This window comes from Cricetulus griseus, chromosome 3 (genome assembly GCF_003668045.3).
Source record: "Cricetulus griseus strain 17A/GY chromosome 3, alternate assembly CriGri-PICRH-1.0, whole genome shotgun sequence".
In the NCBI taxonomy this organism is placed as follows: domain Eukaryota; kingdom Metazoa; phylum Chordata; class Mammalia; order Rodentia; family Cricetidae; genus Cricetulus; species Cricetulus griseus.
Window position 1 is genome coordinate 157,601,850 of NC_048596.1, and position 20,509 is coordinate 157,622,358.

At 38.6% G+C, this 20,509-nt stretch overlaps 1 protein-coding gene across 3 annotated transcripts in view; it reads left to right on the forward strand.

The window, feature by feature from the left end:
* Inpp4b (inositol polyphosphate-4-phosphatase type II B) overlaps positions 1-20,509 on the forward strand; it is a 373,594-nt gene that overhangs the window by 124,184 nt on the left and 228,901 nt on the right. For all 3 annotated transcript variants that reach the window (XM_035442520.1, XM_035442519.1, XM_035442521.1), the window contains one exon: positions 4,573-4,652. In XM_035442520.1, the coding sequence (XP_035298411.1) occupies positions 4,573-4,652 (80 nt within the window). The remainder of the gene's footprint in view (positions 1-4,572; positions 4,653-20,509) is intronic.

Genomic DNA, 20,509 nt, shown 5'->3' on the forward strand with positions numbered 1-20,509 from the left:
AAATACATATATACATATGGCTTTATAAGAAAGGTCAAAGTATCTTTTACAAGCTCATTTAATCTGTAATTTAACAGTGTCCAGTCAAAATTAAATGAGTAATATGTAGTATTTGCCACATATATCATTTAAAATGTCCAGTATCTAGGTTTTAAAATAGTTTGAAGAAACAGACTAAATTAATTGTATTTTTATTTAACTCACTATATGCAAAATAATATATATTTAAAATATGCTCAATATAAAACAAAGTTATAGTCCATGTTTCTATTTTCCAAACCCAGTGGACATTTTAAGTTTTATTGATCTCTCCACTTGGAGTAGTCACATTTTCTCAGACTAGTAGCTAATCCATTTGGGCAACAAGGCTGTATACAATACTTGGAAAGTTTTGAGGAGAACCATGTAAATTGTAGCATAAAGAGCTACCCTCTGAGTGAAGAAATTGTGAGATAAGCCTTCATGATGGACATTTGCCAGCTTGAGGCACTATGGGTGGTTCTGTACCTCAGCTGGCTTCCTTAATAGTGATCAGAGGAGCCACTGTGGACACACTGTGTTATAGTGCAAAACAATTATATACTATTTTTAAAATGGAAGCTTAGGGAACAACATGGAAGAGGGGGCAGAAAGACTTTAAGAGCCAGAGGGCCAGGAAGTCTGCTGTGTGACTGCCTGTCTCAGACATGTTCCATGAAGTAGACTTGAACCATAACAGATCAGCAGGCATGCCACAGTGAAACGGAGCAATCTTACGCTCCTCCCCCAGATAGAGAGCTACAGACAACTAATGACTGCCGAGAGAGGAAGAATTAAGCTTTTCCAAATATGAGCTCCCTGATTGGGGACTCCAAGGCAAAGTGGTCAACCTTGAAACCATATGCACACAAACAATAAAATAAAGTCAACACAAACACACACAAAATATACACATAAACTATATTATATATTTATGTATTATATATAACACATAAATACATGAATATATATGGCAATTGCTACTTGATGGCAAAAAGACCATCATAATACCATGGCATGAATAGTTTGCTTAATTATAAAGTCACCAAGAACAACACAACTTCAAAGCACAAGTTGAACAAGCTTACAAAGTTAGGGGTCTTGTGAAATTTATGATCTTTTTAATATATATTCTCTTATTTGGTGTTACACTGCTATAAGAGAACACACACACACACACACACACACACACACAGAAATACACTATGGTTTTACACTAGCATTGTGTGTTGTTTTCCCCCTCTTAAAGGTTATTCGTGTGTGTGTGTGTGTGTGTGTGTGTGTGTGTGTGTGTGTGTGTGTGTGTCCATAGATACATACATTCGTGGACAATTATAAAGAAAAATAAGCTATCAGTTTAAGAGTGGGGTGGCATGGAAGAGGTTAGAAGGAAGGGACACAGGGGGAAAGTGATATAATTACATTTGGATTAGTATGTGAATAAATAAAAAAATTAACAAAATTGGGCATTTTGATAGTTCATTTCATCCAGCATGAAGTTCATATATGAAGTTAGATATTGAATAAAATAAACCTTTGTAACTAAGTAATGTCTCATCTCATTTGGCAAGTATGCTATAAGGCCTTTACCAATACTAATTTTTAATGTGTCTTATTTTGGGAAGCTCTGAAGTGTCAGATCCAGACTGAGACCCAGCCTGGGCTGACGACAGTTATGATGGGAGTGCTTGCTACAGGGTCACCATCCCTGGCACACTACAGCATAATGCATGACATGTGAAGCTCTGTTAACAACCCTGGGCTTGTCTCTGAGACTGACCAGCTACAGGTCTGCTTCTGAAAGGGCTCCTGGTCCAGCAGACAAAGACAGTCCTTTTTGTGGTCACCAATCTTACTTGCAGCTGTGCCTATGGTGTTTCCATAGCTCATCCCTAAAAGTAGCCATTCTACCTGCCTCTAGTTGCAGAATTCATGTTTGAGTCAATTGCTACTTTATGGCTAAAAAGACCACCATGTTATCATGGCATGTAGTCCTTTATTCTACCTTCCTCAGACCTACACAATTTTAAAGGGTGCATCAAACAAGCTTAGAAGTCAAGTGTTTTGTCAAATTCTCCATCTGTTAAGAATGTTGTTGGAAAGTGAATAATGAATAGGAAGAGCTATAAGAATTTAAGTTAAAACCCCTAATTATCAGTGAAAGAGAAGGTGGAATACACATGGTTTTTAAGTTTGTAGTGTGGTCTAGAGAGATGTCTCAGTGGTTAAGCTCTTCATTTAGAAGTCCCAGGCTGACTCCCAGCATCCACCTGGCAGCTTACAACTGTGTGTAGCTCCAAATCCAGAGAAATTGAGCATTCCAGGGAGCCCTGCATTCACATGCATGCATCTAAGCCCCAAGACACACATACACATGATTTTAAAAAGTAGCCAAATACACATTTACAAATATTTAAATCGCAAGTTGCTAGACTGGTATTTTGCTATATTATTTGTATACAATGTTTCTCATATATTCTCATTTTTGTGAGTTACAGTGATTTATAAATAACAACAAAATGAGTGTGTCTTCCCCTTGCATTAAAAGAATGTGGTTGACCTAGATGTGATGGTACATGCCTGTAATTCAGGCTGAAGGAGCCAGAGACAGGAGGATTATTGTCTGTTCAAGGCTCCCTGTGCTATGTAGTGACTTCTAGGCTATTGATCAAGATCTTGCCTCAAAAATAAGTAAATGAGTCACTTACTTGAAATATGGTGTCTGTCAGTCTCTCATTTGTTGCCAGTTAACATTTTGTTGACTTCTTTAGTGTGTATTCAGCAGAGTATAACAGAAAATAATTATCTTTGCGGAACTTCAAATCTCAATTATTTGCAGGGATTTAAGATAAGCCATTTAAAATATATCCAGTGGTGTTCAATATAAATGGAGGAAAGAAAATGACGAGAGACACAGAGAGAGTGTGTTAGACAGTGAGTGTCTTTTGGTGTCTGTTCCAGAGGCTCTGTGAGGAGGGAGTTTAAGTGTCTCAGTGGGCTTGGTGTGTCCTCTGCCCTCTGCTCTTGTTCACCAGTCACTCTGATTATTCTGTTGGTAAGGTCCCTGATGGAGGCTTTCAACTTCCATTCACACTTCTCCTGTTGCTCCTCAAGTCCCCTGGAAGGAAAAGACCCAGTATTTTTTCATCTAACAATGTGAGTTCAGAATTCCCAATCCTTGGTGACTGGGTGCTTATTATAGAATTCTGAGCTTCAACTTATCTAACTGGGGATAATATTAATAGAGTTCTGTATAATTTAAAAATCAAGTTGTGTTTTCAGATGTCTGTCTTTAAACCCTTCTGAACCTGTTCTTCTACAGCAGAATTTTGAAAAGAGGTTCAAATATTTTGACCTTGGGCTGGAGAGATGGCTCAGCAGTAGAGAACACTTGCCCCTCTTGCAAAGGACCCGATTGAGTTCTCAGCACCCACATGACAGCTCACAACTGTTTGTAACTCTAATTCCAAGGGATCTGATTCCTTATCCTGGCTTCCTTGCTCAACCAAATGTACAAACATGCAGGCAATACACATATGCATTAGAAAAGCATTCTGACTAGATTTTTTTCTTCTTTCAGCAATAACTCAGTATATATACTGCCTCTTTTGGTGTGTAGAATGATTTTCTATTTTCTCTGAAAGCATTCCACTGTCTCAGGCATTTTTGTTCAAGCATAGTCTCGCATAGCTGTGCTAAGACAAGTCCAGGAGATATGCTATTGGCCTCTTATGTGGTATCACATGCTGCCATCAGCCATGGCATGGGTGACTATAAGGTTTTGACACTTTTATGTTTAGTCAATGCCCTGAAGGAATGTGAGAAATACTCTATTGGCATTTATTTCATAATGTTGTCACATTCAAATCAGAAGTAGCCAGGAACAGTCAAAAGTTTCTGATCCCAAGACAGAGAATAAAAAACAACTTACAGTTTGACTTCTTTACATTGAGTTGAAAAGAGTAGATATCCAATATTTACTGGTATACATGACACCCAGTTGTGAGATGTTTAAAAACTAACTTTAGAAAACATAACTGAAGTATTATTTATTTGTGTGTTTGGGATGAAGTTGTCCCAGGCTAGTTAAAAAAGGGAAACAAATGCTTCTAAATGCTTCTGTGATGGGGAGAAATGTTGTCTTTCTATTTATAACTCAGAGACCCATGTAAAAATAGCTCCAAGAGGCAGACTTTCTCATATCTTGAACACAGAATTGCTGTTGCCAGTGATTTGAGGAACTCTAGTAAGTGGTTATCTTGGTGAATATTGAAAGTTTAGCATCTTCTTTGACCCTAGTTTTCTTGGGAGGAGGAAATTATAGCTAGTGGGAAAGTCCTGACTGCTGTGTTTTACTTCTTATTATTTCCCAGGCTGTCAATGTCTGTCTTTAACCAAGTTAATATTTCAGCATTCTTTCTGTCAGTAAAACATTGGGGGCTAGTTGAGTCCGTAGTTTGTTCTTTTCAAAACTAACTCTGTGTAATTGGTGTGAGAACAGAAACTTAAAAGGAATCCCAGAAGTTGATGGAAAACATTCTTCGTTATTTTCAGAGGAGCTTCCTGGGCTCTGCCAGTTTTCAAGTTGGGGAACTGCTGAAGTCCAAGGAGCAGCTGCTGTCCCTGAGCCTGAGGTGAGTCTCTTTGTTTGCAGACTGCTTAAGTTAACAGCTGGGTGTGGCTGCTGCAATGAAGGATTCACAGTTCTCACAGGTAACTGACTCCAAAATAGAGTGCAGGACTGCAGCATGTCCACACTCAGGATCACTTCCAGATACAGAATTATTCGTCTGTGTTAGGAAAACATTTACAGCATCAGTAAGGTGATAAACATCTTTGAAATGAAGCAAATACTATGATTGTGCTGTCAAATAACTTTCTCTAATAAAAAAAACTCATTGTATTAATGAGTAAATTTTTATACTTGAAATATGTTTGGTGTAACGTGGTAGCTTCATGAAAGGAAAAGGGAACTGAAATTTTCAATGTTGTCAGTCACTTCTCTATTAATCCTAAGACAATGATAAATTTAAACAAATCAGTAGGTCCTAGCTAATTCCAAGCATAATTTATTTTGATACCAGAGTTGAATGACCTTATAGAGTTACAGAGTTTGTTCCTATTATCCAGAATACAGAATGCGTATTTCTTTTTAAAACTTGCAATAAATTTGAAAACATTCTATTATTTTTAATGTATAACAAATTTTATGACTATATGTAGTTAAAGAACATCACTCTGCATTTATGCAATACGAATGGATAAAAACTTATGTATATAGTTACTCATCAACTTCACAAAGCTCTTGCTCTGATGAAACCTGGAGGTTCTTTTCAGGGTCTAATGTCCTAAATTTGTTGTACTTTCTTTTCCAAGAACCACTTGCAGCCACAATTTATTTCATTGAATTTAAGTAATTAGTTTTCATGCTATATATTTCCTTAAGTATTCTGTATCTCTTAGTGAGAACTGTATTCATGTGTTTTTTCTTACTTTATTTTCATGATCTTCTTGCATCTGCATTTTTATTTGAAAGTATAATATTATATTATACAAGTATACAAATAAATACTCTACAGGCAGCAGAGTGCGAGTTCTGATAAAGCTACCCTTAATCTCTCTAACTTCTGTTAGTGAGTGTCTGTAAACATGGTACAAGGATATATTTTATCTGAGAAGACATAAAATCTTCCTAGTGTGGAATATTTTCCTCAGTAAATTTTGCTGTTGTTTTTGGTTTGGGTTATGGATGGGCCAGCTACAAAGACTAGCTATCAATGTCACTGGTACTCTTCAATATATCAACCTAGCATGGTGTTTGGAGCAGAAGCTAACCCCCAAGACCCTAGATTGATGGCTGAAGATATCAAACATTGAAGTTGGTTAAACTTATTAACCTGCATACATGCTTCTTTCTATCTATCTTTCTTTCTTTCTTTCCTTCTTTCTTTCTTTCTTTCTTTCTTTCTTTCTTTCTTTCTTTCTTTCTTTCTTATTCTTTTTATAAGTTAGGGTCTTGTACACTCTGATCTTAAACTCCTCACTTTGATACCTCAGCCTTTCAAGTACAGGAATTGCAGCTCTGCAGCACCATGTCTGGCTTGCCTCCAGCAGTGCAGCACCATGCCTCGTTTGTCCCAATGCAACTGTGCAGCTGAGCAGATGTGAAGCTCCATGCTTGACTCACTCCCATGCTTCCTAGTGCAATCTAGGAGAATTTTATTCCTCACCTATTGACTCTATTTTATTTGTACCTGAAACACTTAGGGCTAAAAGAGAAACAGGTTTGTAATTTGAAGACAGGCTCTAGCCATGTAGTCTTGGCTGGCCCTAGGACTTGCTATGTAGACCAGACTAGCCCTCAGACTTGCCTGGATCTTCCTTCTTTCCCTCTTAAAGCATAGTATTAAAAAGTCTTCAGTGAGATCAAAATTACTGAACACACAGACTGACTCAGGAAGTGTGTAAGGAGGGCAGTGTTTAAAATACTAGGGAAAAAAATCAGTGTAAAATCTATAGAATTACATGAAATAGAAATGTTACCTATTTTGATTAAAATGTCTCTAATTGATAGTCATTTGATATTGATTGTATGAAAAATATTAACTGTAATGAAAAGAATTGTTTTCTAGAAAAATATTAATTTTGAAACTAATTTTGAATGTCTAGATTTTTTTCATTTTATTTGTGCACCATGGCATTTCTTCACTATGATCTAGTCAGATTATAGCTTAGCTTGGCCTGTGCATTTCCAGCACATGACCTGTAATCGTTTTTTTTTTTGGGTTTTGATGTAATTTATCTTCCTTTGTTGGACTGTCTTATGGGGCTCTGAGTTGGAAGAGCATTAGGTCAGATCTAAGGAACATTTTTGTTTGGCTTTTTATATTCATTGGATTATTAATGACTGTTATTCTTTCTATGCACCAGCTATTGGTTTTAAACAATAGAATAAAACGCATCCACAGAAATAAGGGATGTTTGTAGACATCCTTCCAGGCGCTGATGTTTTTTATGGCCCCCAATCCTGAAAGCTCAGATTGTGAGGCCTTTGGAAGCTAACAGATAATTCAAATTCTAATACTCCATCTAGAGTATTAGAGGAGTAGAAATTAGACTCCATCCTCCCCTAGAGGAGGCCCTGTGTTCTGTGTGGTTCCTGTCACACATATTTCAAACTGAACATCAAGTATTTTGAATTTGTTTGTTTATAGAAAACTTAAAGGAGAAAGAAATGTACATATAATTTGTAGATTTAGACTCAAATTTCATGTGAGTCTATAGTTGTAGTGTAATATTTGCTTACATCTATCTGGGGAGAGGCCTCCAATATATATATCCTGGTCCTTATCATATGTCTTCCTAGTTTACATAGCACAGGTAACCATTTATGAGTGTTCCAGCTTCCCAAATGGACTTGGTATCTTAATTTAGTATTGACCTCCATACATTTTTGTTTAGTTGACTTGGTTTTGGTGGTTTATATGTGTTCCCATCCCCCACTTCTTTTTTTGTGTTAATTCTGTTTTCTGGTGGTGTTGTCCATTTTGCTACTATCCTGCTATACTGACTTTTGTAATATTACATGTTTGATATAGAATTCTTTTACAACAGATTATAATTTTAATTGTGGCAGATACTGAATAGTCTTACATTAGTAACTAAAGTTATGAGAAAACACCACCAAGAGCACAGTTCTGTGCTCCATGCTGAGAGTGTATTGGATATAACTCATTTTATCCTTATCAAACTAACTAATGATGTTATTTAATATATCCCATAAATCAAACAGAAGTGGAAAACAATTTATCATGTTTTCCAAGGTTATAGTGTTCTTCAATAAGAAAGAGTTGATCTGAACTTGCTCTCTTGTGACTGGAGAGTTGTTGATTTCAAGGATGTACTCTTCAACAAGAGACAGCTGGAACCAGGATGAAATATCACATGCCACATACACTTGGTGGCTGAGTGATAGCATGGATTTAGATATGGGACCATTTCTTCACTGATTTGTGTTTTGCAGATTTCCTCCCAGCATCTAGTTTTACAATAGGTAATAAATAAATGTATGCCAGTGTGCTATGGGGAGTGCAAATATGTTCACCATGGTGGCAGAAAGTGGGAACCAGGTTCAAAGGACTGAGGAAAATAAAGACACTTCTTCCAACTAGCCTCAGAAACTTGGACACCTGAAACGACGGACCTCTGTTTGCTACCAAAGGACCTAGCGGCATTCATATGCTCTTCTAGCATGTCTCAAACCTTTGAGGCCATCCAAGTACAACTTAGGAGAACTGTCGTGTTTCATATTATTTAATAACAGGGTGGAAAACTCAAAGATCTACTGCTGAGTGGTGCTAGCAGTCGAGAAAACAATCCCATTGTTTTTAGCATACTTTGGCAATCCAACAGCCATAACCACGTGAAACAATAAAAAAAAAAATGAAACGTTTCTGCTAGAAAATTCTCAGAGGGAGAGAGCCAGAAGGGAGTGTTTACGACTTCCCTGGGCTTGGTTGTTCATTTTCCTCACAGTGTACTTCCATTCAGCAGTATTCAGTCAGCAAACACTAAGGGTTGTTACGTACTAAGAATGGTGACAGGTTCTTCAGAAAATAACAGCAATAACTACTTTGCAGTTGATACCGAGAGCATGTTTAATGCATAATCTGTTAAGCATATACTCTGTGCAAGCACTGTGTTTGATGCTTTTTATGCGCTAGCTTGTTTAATTCATGCAGCACTATTTATTTTTTACATCAGCTTGAGGTCCCATGGCTGCTGGTTATACACAGAACAGTAGAACCCAGTTAATTCTTTAGTTTGTTTGGTTTCTTAGTTTGCTACCTTGTAGGAAGCTCACAGCCTTACTAAACTCCTTACTTACTTCTCTGCCATCTACTCCACCCTTTGAACATTTTGAGGTCTTAATTTCTTGATGTACTATCTTAAGGTTCAATTTTGTATGCTTACAACAAAGCAGAGCTTCAGCAAATAAATATTGGTTGGAAATTTCATTTGTGATGATGACTTCCTTGTATATATTTTTAATTGCTTTCTTTGAATCTAGTACTAAGGATTTATTTCTAAGTAAATTTCATGTAAGTCATTGAGTATAGTAGTTTAAATGTAAGACTATCTGTGTGCTGTTGTTGGGATGTGAAATGCACCCCATAGGCTCATGTGTTTGAACATGTCATTCCCAGTCTATGGAGCTGTTTTAGACTGCTGTATAATCTTTAGGAGGTGGAACCCTGATGGAGGATATCAGCCACTAGGGGAGGGTCTTGAATCTTCACAGCCACACTCATTCCTATCCACTCTCTGCTTCCTAACTGATCCTGGGTAAACAACTGTCTCCATCTCTTGCTGCCCTGCCTTCTCTGATGTGATGGACAGAGCCCCTCAACTGTAAGCCAGAACAAACCTTTCCTCTCCTACCTTGCTTCTCACTCAATATCTGTCCAGCATCAAGAAAAGTAAATATCAGGGCAGTATCGAGGCACAGATTGCAGTCTCCCAGAGAAGCTAAATCCAGGGTTAAGATTTACCTTTATTTCTGTTTAGACCATGGTACCCTCATCCTTTACCTTATCATCAGCTCTTTTAGCTCATCCTGCCACACCTGTCTGACATTCATGTTGGTTCCAGGAATCTGAACTCCAGTTCTCACATCTGTATAGTAAGAACTTTATCAACTAAGCCATCTCCCTAGGATCTCTTGTTTTCTTTTATTAGCCTTTAGCCTTTACTGGGGCATAAATTATCTTTATGACAGAGCTACCCGCGGTTTCCACAAATGTTAAATATGTTTAAGACGTTTTCTGTGTTTAAAAATGTGAATATAAATGAACTGTCCCCCAACACGCCCACTTTAGGGAGAGCAGCACATCTCTGGTTAATTTTAAAGGCAAATAGTATTGAATATTGTGGCATACATCTGCGGATATATAGACGGCAGGGACTGACAGCACGTACTTCATTGCGCCTTTGGCAACAAAAGTAAAGATCACAGTACTAGTCGGGAAAGCAGAGCCACACTCCTTCCTATCCACTCTGCTTCCTAACTGATCCTAGGATGCTGCATGCTAATCACTATAAGTGTGTTTGAGTCAGTGGCTGCAACCCCACAGCAGGGCAAGCCAGAGGCTCAGCTTGCAAGAGCTGTCTCCTAAAGCACTGACTCCCCTGTGCTCTCCCAGGAGCCTCCCCTCCCCCTCTCCTGCCGACCTTTGACCTGTTTTCAGGGACCTTTACACAAAGTTCCTGCTGCAGCCCTGACACCTCCACAGACCTCCACAGATGAAGCATTTTCATCTTTCGGGTTATTTCATTTTCTACAGGGATAGATAATGATATTTTTCCTATTTTATAGATGAGCAAACAGATGAGTAGCAGTTGGATTTCCTATATTTCCACAGCTGCTACAGGAGGAAGACTGGATGTTGTCTGGCAAGGACTCCCCAGAGCGTGCGCATTGTCTTCCAGCATGTTAATTAGCACTCAGTTATTTTGAGGATGGGAAGGATCACCAGATTGGCACCCGATGTCCTTCCTGGACCCTTTTAGTGACAGGGCACTCACATTTGACTTTCTCTCCATTTTCAGACATATCTGGGCTTGGGAAAGTATTTGTACTTCATCCCGACTTTCCACTCACCTTTCCAGAGTTGAGTCAAGCTTCCTTTGCCTGGGAGCAGTGAGGTAGGAGGAGGCCTTGAGCTCAAGCGCTTCCCTGTGACCACTCCAGTCAACCAGGCCAGGTTGATCACTCTCTCTAATGTCTGCTAATGAAAGTTGTAAAGAACTCTTTCCTGTGGTGGGTGGGTCTGGGTAAATTAATGAATGCAATAAGGTCCCAAGCCCTGCCTTGTGCCACAGACAGAAGAATAAATGTCTTTCCCATTGCTTCTTGCATTAAAGTTAATTTTTTCAAATATCTCTTTATATTTTTTTTAATTGATTGTCTAGTAGCTTGAAATTGTAACCTCCACAGTTCTCTAATCTGCCAATGGCAGAGGTATGGACTTATTCTTTATATAAATGTGAAATATTCCTGGGTGGTGTGACCCACACCTTTAATCCCAGCACTCACGAGGCATAGACCAGGCCAACCTGGTCTAATGAGCAAGTTCCAAGATATCCTCCAAAGCTACAGAGAAAACCTGTCTCAAAAACAAAACAAAACAAAGTAAATTTTCAATGACTAAGACATGGGTTCTTACCTGAAGCCTAAATTCTGGCTTTTATCTCTTTGACATCCTATGTTGTGTATACCCATCAGCGGACACATGCAACAGTTTGTTTGGATGAAGGTCCCTGGGGGAAATAAATACAACCTTTTACTAACAATATTAGGCATGTAGCATTGAAATCAAGGCAGAAATCTGTAAATGTCATGTGTCTATAACTTGTGTCTAGAATTTTTTAATATTAATTTTTTAAATGCACAAAATAATTTTCATTTGTTGAAGCTTAAATATACTTACATCATTTACCCTTTTGATTGTCTCCTTCTAACCCTTCCCATGTACCCCCATATTGATACATTTTTTAACTGAATATACCCAATACTACGTACAGAATAAATTCAGGTGACTTTTTCTCTTGCTTGTCCCCTGATCATGAAGGGAAACATCAAAGAGATCTGCTTAGGAAAGTATGGTTTGTAAGCACCTGTGCTAAAGACCCTAGGGGAGACATCATCAAAGGTCTCTAAGAAGAGTCATCTTGTAGTAGCTCTTGAAATTCCATCCATTAAAGTTAGTGGAAAATGTAAATCGTGTAAGTATCAGTTCGATATAATAAAGAAATAGGGTATTTAATTTAAAAATAGTCCTGAGCCTAAATGCCAGCTCTTCTACAGCCTTTCAAAGTGGCTGAATGTCTGAGACTAGATGACCTTGAACTTCTGGTTGACATTCCTCTCTCTGCCAAGTTGTAGGACTATAGGCATACTCCATCACACCTGGCTAATGAAGAGCCTACCCAGAGCTTTGTGCATTCAAGCCCAGCTACCAAACAGGCTACCTCACCAGTACTAAGATCAGTTTCATATCTGTGAGATGTGGATGACAGCACTATCTCCCTTAAAGGGCTTTTTGTAATTATCTGATGAAGCACTAACATGAAATGTTTATACAGATGCCCCATATGGTTAATGCTAATAATTATTTTTAATAATTGTCTTTGTTGATATCTTCAGGGAATTTTCTGTCTTCTTTATAGGACTGGATTAGGTACCCTGTACACAGTTCTGCTGAAATAGTAGCTGATGAAGTTTCTTCTCAGCCATCCACTGTTTAACTGATAGTAATATTATCGTATTATATCAATATGATATTTTTCCTTGCATTCAGCTTGTCTTTCATGACATCTTATATGTCTCTGCAGTTATACATTCTGCACCTTTCTTTATGTCCCTAATTCATTTTCATGACTGGAGGTAAGGCCATGGAAACCAATTAGCACTTCCTTCGTTTGCATTGTTCAAAAGATATGGGATTCATCATATTGCAAATTGATTTAGAGTTCTCAGACACTGATGAGACAGCACATGCCTAGAGTACACTTCCTTAGCTCCTCAATTCTTAGAGAAAGGCCTGAAGTCTTTCTTCTTTTAAAATGTGAATTGCATGAAGTTACTCTCAGTACACAGGCATACCTGCTTAAGGAGTCTGAGAGCTAATTTACCTGTGAAGATAATTTGCAGGGATGATTAGGCCTGAAAGGTATTATATATTCAACTTGAACGTCTTGTATTAGACTTTCTCATGTCATGTTGATCATCACTGTGAGTCTGCTCTCCTGATGCACTTACTTCATCTCCGTGATTTTTATATCACTGGTATCACATTTGTTATTGGTATATGATCCCTAAGAAAAGGAATTTCATGGTGAAGTGTATTTGAAGCTCCTACATTAAAAGGAAAGACAAGCAAACATTCTTTCTATATGACTTTGTCTTCAAAAGCCCTCCATGGCACTTTGGGAGACTCAAAGAATGCATGTCACAAGTATGTTTGGGGTGACCATGGGCCAATTTCTTCATAAAACATTTGTTAACAGCTTGTTAGACCCATAGCTTGAAAAATATACTTACAGAAAATCCTGCTTTATAACAATAGTAACAACAAAAAAAAGAATTTTCCAGGAAAATAAAAGAGGCGCTGTCTACTTGTATTTATGAGCTTTCTTCTACCATAACCTTATTCTTTAGCACACTTTTGAATATGTTTTTGTGTGTGGGACTTTATCAAATGGACATCCAAGTTCAACTCAGAAGTCAAGCCATTTGTCCCCTATTTTCCCATGTAGGTTTTGAGGGCCCCATAACACTTATACTCCCACTACTGAACTGTGTAGATCTCAACATCTGCAAATCATACAAAATGTGTGAGGAAAGACTTTCAAATCAACTGCCCACTCTCTCTTTCTGTCCTAAAGCTTTGTTTTTTGATATTATAATATAATTACATCTTCAACTCCTTCCCTTTCAGCCTCCAATCCCTGTCATGTTTCCCACCCACTGTCTTCTTCCAAATTTATCACCTCCTTTTCTTTACTTATTGTTAACATGTGTGTATGAGCATTCCTAAATACATATATGTAACCTGCTCAGTTTGAATAATGTTCCTTGTTTTTAGTTGTGACCACTTGGTATTAGATAACCAACTGGTGTGCTCTTCCCCAGGGAAACTTTTTCTCCTGCTCTTAGCATTGTTTAGTTACCTGCAGTTCTTTGTCAAGGGTTGAAGTCATGGCAAATTTTTCTAAGTTTGGATCACAGCATATGCATATTTCACAATTACTGCGTGTTTTAACTATGACAAAGCAAACAGTCTCCTTTTGAGAAATCTTCCTTTTAGCTCTTTTCCTTTCTTGATAAGATGAAAATGTTGGAGCTATTTTAAATATGGCCTGAAGTAGGAATCTTAGAATCATTTGCAGCTATCTCTTCCTAAAATTCCTACCTGATTATGTAATTTTCTTCCTAAAAGTTCACATGTTGCTCGCATCAATCCCCCACTTAGGGCCTCATGTCCGCAGTGAGCATAACCAGACACACATGAGTTCAGAAACTTCAGGCGGGCACAGTAGCTTCTCCATGGTATCCAGATAGAGGTCCTCTTTCCAACCTCATGTTAGCTACATACATCACTCTGGCCACTGCTCTCCCTAACATTTGTGTGATTTATGGTCACCAAACACTTTCCTAGTGTGTGATCAGAGTTCATACATTTCTGTGCTATCCCCTTGTCTGATGTTCTCTGTGCTCAGTTTGGTTGAATGCAAGGCAATGTCTGTGTGTGCTGCTGTGGAAAAGTCTAGTTACTTCACTACTCTAGTGTTCATTTCATATCCCTTGCCCTCCCAAAGAACTTGAAACAACCCAGGCATGTCCTCAGAAAGGTCAAGTCACTGTCCATGCCTATGGTTTCCCACTGACTCCGAAGTTTCCTTCCACCAATGACTTTCTTGTCTTTGCTTTGAGCCCATCATTCTTAGGCCAGCTCATAGAGTCTGAATGGGCAAAGAAGGTCACCAGCTCCTAACTGAACTTCCAGTGAGACTATATTTGGATTTCCTGTTGACAAATTATCCTATTTAATATCCACATGTGAGAGTGACAATGTGCCTGGGAGCATAGGGGAAATGTTTCTTTCTCTGTAGAGATTCTTGCCTTAGGCAGGCTCTTGAGTTCAGGACCTGTGTGCTAACTTAGTAGAATTCAGTGAGTTCTGCTGCTGTGGAATGCAGTGTGACTATCTATCTGCCAGTAGAATCATGGCTCCAAGGCTAGTGAGCTGGCTCAGTAGGTGAAGGTGCTTGCTGTTAAGCCTGACAACCTCAGTTTCACTCCCTGGATCCACATGCTAGAGAGAGAAGCATCTAAAGCAAATTGTCCTTTCTGAATTGTTGCATTTGCTCTCTCACTCAGACACAAAGTGCTTGTTTAGTGTGCATAAGGCCCTGTGTTCTATCCACAGCACCACAAAACAAATATGTGTGTAAATAAGCACAGTGGAAACCAATGTAGTAGGGCTGTTTTCCTCAATGCTGTGTTACAGTGGGAGATGTTTTATTTCAGCCAGCTTATAATTAGGTGAGTGAGCCACTGGATTCCCTGATCAAAATATTTAGAACTTACCAGATTTGCATGGAAAATACCATTTTCTCATCTAAAATCACATTGAAAATTTCTCAGGGGCTTACATGGAAATTGGAGAGATGGTCTCCAAGTGTTCTTGTGTTTGTTTGTTGGGCAAACTTTCTACTGACACTAAATGTCTTGGCTGTTGATATTTGCCACTAGTTCCAGTGCAGATGGATTTCTGCAGGGCACAAGTGCATTGGTCTTTAAGAACATGGAAGGATCATCTGAGGCAGTAATGAAAGAAGTCACTGTCATCAGGACCTAATTAGTTTGCTTAAATTTCCCAACCTATCAAGTGATGAGAATAACACCAACAAGAAGTTCTAAATTATAAACTCCGATGCCAGGTTTAAAGTAAATGATGTTATCATTTGATCACAAAGATATTTTCTTCCTTCTCTTCTCCCATGTCATCTCTCAATCCTCAATACTTCACTGTATCTTGAAGCAAATACTACTCAACTGATACTTTTTTTTTTTTTCACGACAAGATCACTTGAAGAATAGACTGGGAGAAATCATTAGCTGCATGAAGGCTGTCGGAAGGGGAGAATAGTAGAAATGCATATAACTGCTTTTGTAATATTTATTATGGAATCGGAGAATTTCCTGAAAGAATGTCCTTGTCATGTCTTTGAATTCTTTGAATTTGGAAGTGTCCACTCATGAATATAAAATGATACAGGAAAGTTTTATTTGAATTTCATAATCAGGGTGACTAAAAGTGGGAATATATGCCATCCCTGTAGAGTGTCCCCATTTTTTATATCTTTCAGATCTGTCTTCAAAGGAAGGCCGTACACTTCCTGTCCTGTGCTCTCCTGCAGGGACATGAGTCAGAAAGGAAACAGAGAATTTTCCAAGATACATTAAGTGTAATTGGTTTTAAGCAGAGGATCTGGGTCACTCACAAAGCTATAAGAGAGCCTGGAAGCAGAGAACAAAGCAATGTTTTATAATAACACATGAATAGTCATTCTGGGAGAGTTTTCCCTTTAACTTTTGAGTCATGTGTATTCAGTCACCACATCCATGTGAGTCACTAGGTTCTGTGACAAACTGCAGGGCTGCTACACTGGTTATTTAAATACATTTTAGGAAGAGAGAAACAGGGGTGCTAGTTTGTGTTCTCAGAAAATCTCACAAACATCACCTGTAGCTGGGGCTAAGGATAGCATGTATCTCATAATTTTTATGCAATGCAATGCAGTTGAAATAATGCCTGTTACATAGTCTGTAATGAACACTGGTCAATATTGCTGTTACAAGAATCAATCTGAGTATTCCAAGAAATTGACAGCAGATTTATTTTCTGATTTTTCGAAACTGTGATTTAAATGACCATAGGATGATTAATGCCTTCATGCTTTTGTCCCACACTGACCCCACCTATTTTTGCTTGAGTCCTGAGACTTCAGTGTAAATTTCATTGGAAAGACTTATCTGAGCAAAGCCAACTTTGAGAAAAATCATTATGCAGTTCTAAGCCTGTCACTGGTGATGGTGATGTGGGTACTCCTTCCAGGAAAACCATAGGTCAAATGAAGCTCCTGAAGGTGTTTGTCTGGTGTATACCGGGAGTAGCAGAGCCCTATGGGCCAATTGGTTAAATGAGTTGAGCAAGCCATCGAACCAAGGAAATGAGACCAAGGGAATACTAACATCTAGCTGGTGGGTGGGTGAAGGCCATGGTGCCCACCTGCATCATCTTTCATAGCTCAGATCCCAGAGCTATAGTAGGGGTCTGAGCAGATAAATGTCAAGCTTCAACTCCTAGTTATATTTAGACACACTTCAGGAGAGCAAGAGCAAGAACAGGCTAAATGAAACCTGGTGGGAAGCCTCCTTATCGAGTAGTGTGAGCAGTGTCAGGAGTTGGCAGTGGAAGTGGTTTGGAGGTAAGACAGAATCTCAGACTGGATTCATTTCCCATTAAAAGACAAATTTGATTTGGTGGTAGATCTGAGAGAAAAAGAACAAATGAATGCAAGGTTTTCCTTGTTGTTGCTTTGCTGCCTAGGTTTTGTTTTTGGACCTGCTGTTGCTGCTGCTATGGGAGACTGCCAGGAAGCTGGTTTTAAGATGAAGACTATGAGCTTAGTTTTGAATTTTATCCACTTAAATGAGTTTGCAATAATGAACTAATAACAAAAATTACTGTGCCACTCCCTGTATCCCAGGAAGTTATTTAAAATTATGGCCAAAGACATATATTTCTGATCAACATTCAGTGATTACAGGATTCTCTGTATACTCTGGAAATCGTTGGTTCAGTGCTCTCAAAAGAGATCTGTAATTGTTGGGGCTGGTGAGGATGGCACACACCTTTAATCCCAGCACTCAGGAGGCACAGGTAGGTGGATCCCTTTGATTTGGAGCGAGTTCCAGGACAGCCCGGGCTACACAAAGAAATTCTGTCTCAAAATAGATAAATATATAAAAAATAAAGCCCAAAAGCCAAAAAAAAAACAATCAACCAACCACAAAACAAAAACAAAAAAGTCTGTAACACTTCAATCCATTAAAAAAAATAACAGGAGGGGATATTATAAAGGTAAAAGAGCCCAATGCTTTAAATAAAACACACAGTGAAAATAAAAAAATAGTAATTTACTACTGAAGACAATTTAACCAGTGAGGCTGAAAATGAACCCAAGTCATATGTAAAGATTTACAATCTTAGAATTGCTAGGGTCACATTCCTTTTGCAGAACTAACAGAAAATAATGATGTATAGAGTGCTCATGCTATTTCATTTAAGATGCAAGTGAAATGGAAAACAGAGAGAAAATTTTACTTTAATTCACCAACAAGTATAATTTACAGCCAAGAGTAAACCAAACCCGAACCCTCTCCAGTGCTTCCTTCTCGCTGTCATCCACACCCAGCTGTCCATTGTATCTTACATTAGTCTTGAGACTTCCCTTAAGCTACCATTCTTTCACATTTGATACTTAAAATTTTCCCAGAGAATTTTGTATTCCCATAGACATTTATTATGTTTTACAATATAATAAAACAAAGAATTTATGTCACTACTTACATGTTGTTTATACATGGTGAGACTATTAGGCCATATTGGAAAAAGTAAGGTGTGTGTGTGTGTGTGTGTGTGTGTGTGTGTGTGTGTGTGTGTGTGTGTGTCCTCTAACAACATAGTAACCCCTGAGAATTATGAGTCCATGTAGTGGCTGTCCAAGAAGCATAGTGTCCCAAGGCTCCTGTAGCACTGTTCTCTGCATCTACATCTTTGTGGGCATTTTCAGAGAACTTGAATATGAGCATCTTCTGAATGGGTCTTAGAGGCAGGATGCTCAAGCAAATATTGAACATCACAGGACTAACTACTCTAAGTCCCTTTGTCTCCTACAAGGACTTTCTGAATATCTGTTCTATAAGTTCTTAGGAACATGTTGTTGATTAGTGTGTCTCCATATTAGGACAATCAACACTAATGTGTTTAATAGTTACTCTTAGGTTATGTATTTCTTACCTTTACTCATTGTGGTTGATGTTGATGCATAAAGAAAGAAAATAATAACTTGTCTCCAGAATCCCAGTCCTTGTGCCTTCCTGTGACTTCCTGTCATCCCTGATCTGTGTTGACAAGATCTGCCTTGACAGGCAGAAATGTCCGTCTAGGGCTGACCACTGTGGCAGGGAGGGTGTGGTGGCAAGAGTGGTTCCAGTTAAGGCAGTGGGTCATGCAGTAGAGGGTCACATCTCAGCTAGGTGCAGGTACTGTTAATTTTGATGTCTCATCCCCTGGCTCTTTTCTTCTCTCCAGAGTTATGACCAGATATTGCTTAAAAGCATCATATTCCAAAGGAAACAATGTGTATGTAATTATCTGAGTTCAGTTCTCTATAAAAGTCCATTGAGTGGGTCCAGGCATACCCTCTCTTCGGAGAGAGATCAGTGGCTACATCCTGAAATAACTATTTCTCAATGACATACAACTTGGCCAAATGCCTACAGAATGTAGCATTTGCCAGCCCCCTGGTACAATTCTGTTGAAAGAAGACAACTTGTAAGTAGGAGGATTTTTTAGAATGCAAGAAAATACTTGTTTGATAGAAGGTGGACCAGATCAAGTATTTAAAGCCTCATTATAATAACACTTTCCAGCTTTCTAAAAATGTGATTTTAAGATTTTCATATTGTAAAAATAATGTTTTGTGACCAAAATTAAATTATTTTCTGGTAATTTTAAAAGGCTGAGGGCAATTTGCTAGGGGCTCAGTGTCTATGCCCATTCTGATTCATATCTTAAACTTGAAGATGGGGCTTCATGCAGATGGACAGAGCTTTGTAGATTCATGGGGAGAGGGCTTCCTGGAATTTGCACTCACATTAAACATGCTAAGAATTTGTTCCCTCTCTACTATGTTTGGGCAGGACACAACTGAAGGCAGCCACCTGCAAGAAAAAATGAGAGCCCCTAAACCCTGAAATCCAGCCCCCAGAGCTCTGAGAGAGTGGATTGATGTTTTGAACTCCCAAGTTGGTGGTGGGTTTGTTAGTGACCATCTCTCTGGACTAACATGTACCTTAATAGATTTTGCTACAGTCCTTTAAATAACTTCTGGCAATGCTCTTGTATCATATGTGTTTCCTCATTACTAGTAATAGCCCAAACATCACCGTTATTCCACTTGTGAAAGCAACAGATGTGAAGCTCAGTTCTATAGAATGAAGTTCTTAGAAGTTGTGAAGAATGAAGCCTACCCGAAGAGATCAGCATACTTAAAAGCAGACAAGAGTTAAAACGTGTCAGATTTGTAGACATATAGTCATCCAGGATAACACAGTCCTTACTCACAACAATGCTTTGTGTGACCCACATATTGCTCATGCTGCATAATAGGGTGTATTAGGTCTTGCCTTTTGTTTTGAGACTGTGATACATGCCTGACAGAAGCATCTTACTAGGGAGTTGATTTTGCTTTACAGTTGAGAACAGTCCATCATCCCAGGAAAGCTGTGACAAGCATGTAACACAGCTGTTAAATTGCACCCATAGTCAGGAAGAACCTGCAGGTGCAGCTTGCCTCCTTCACATTACTCAGTGCCTGACCCCAGACCATGGCATGACATCCTTCACCAGCAGAGTGCTCTTTCCCACCGATTAAAACCTTTCTGGGGAAATACTTTCATAGATACCACCAAAGGTGCATTTCCTTGGAGTTTCTAAATCCAGACAAGTTGACAGTGAGGATTAATCATTACAGGGACTGAGCTTGACATTCTGTGGAGCTCATGTCTATGAATTCCCCTCACAAGATATAAAAATGCTTTGCATTTACACTTCTTGCTGGGAATATTCTTGAAATA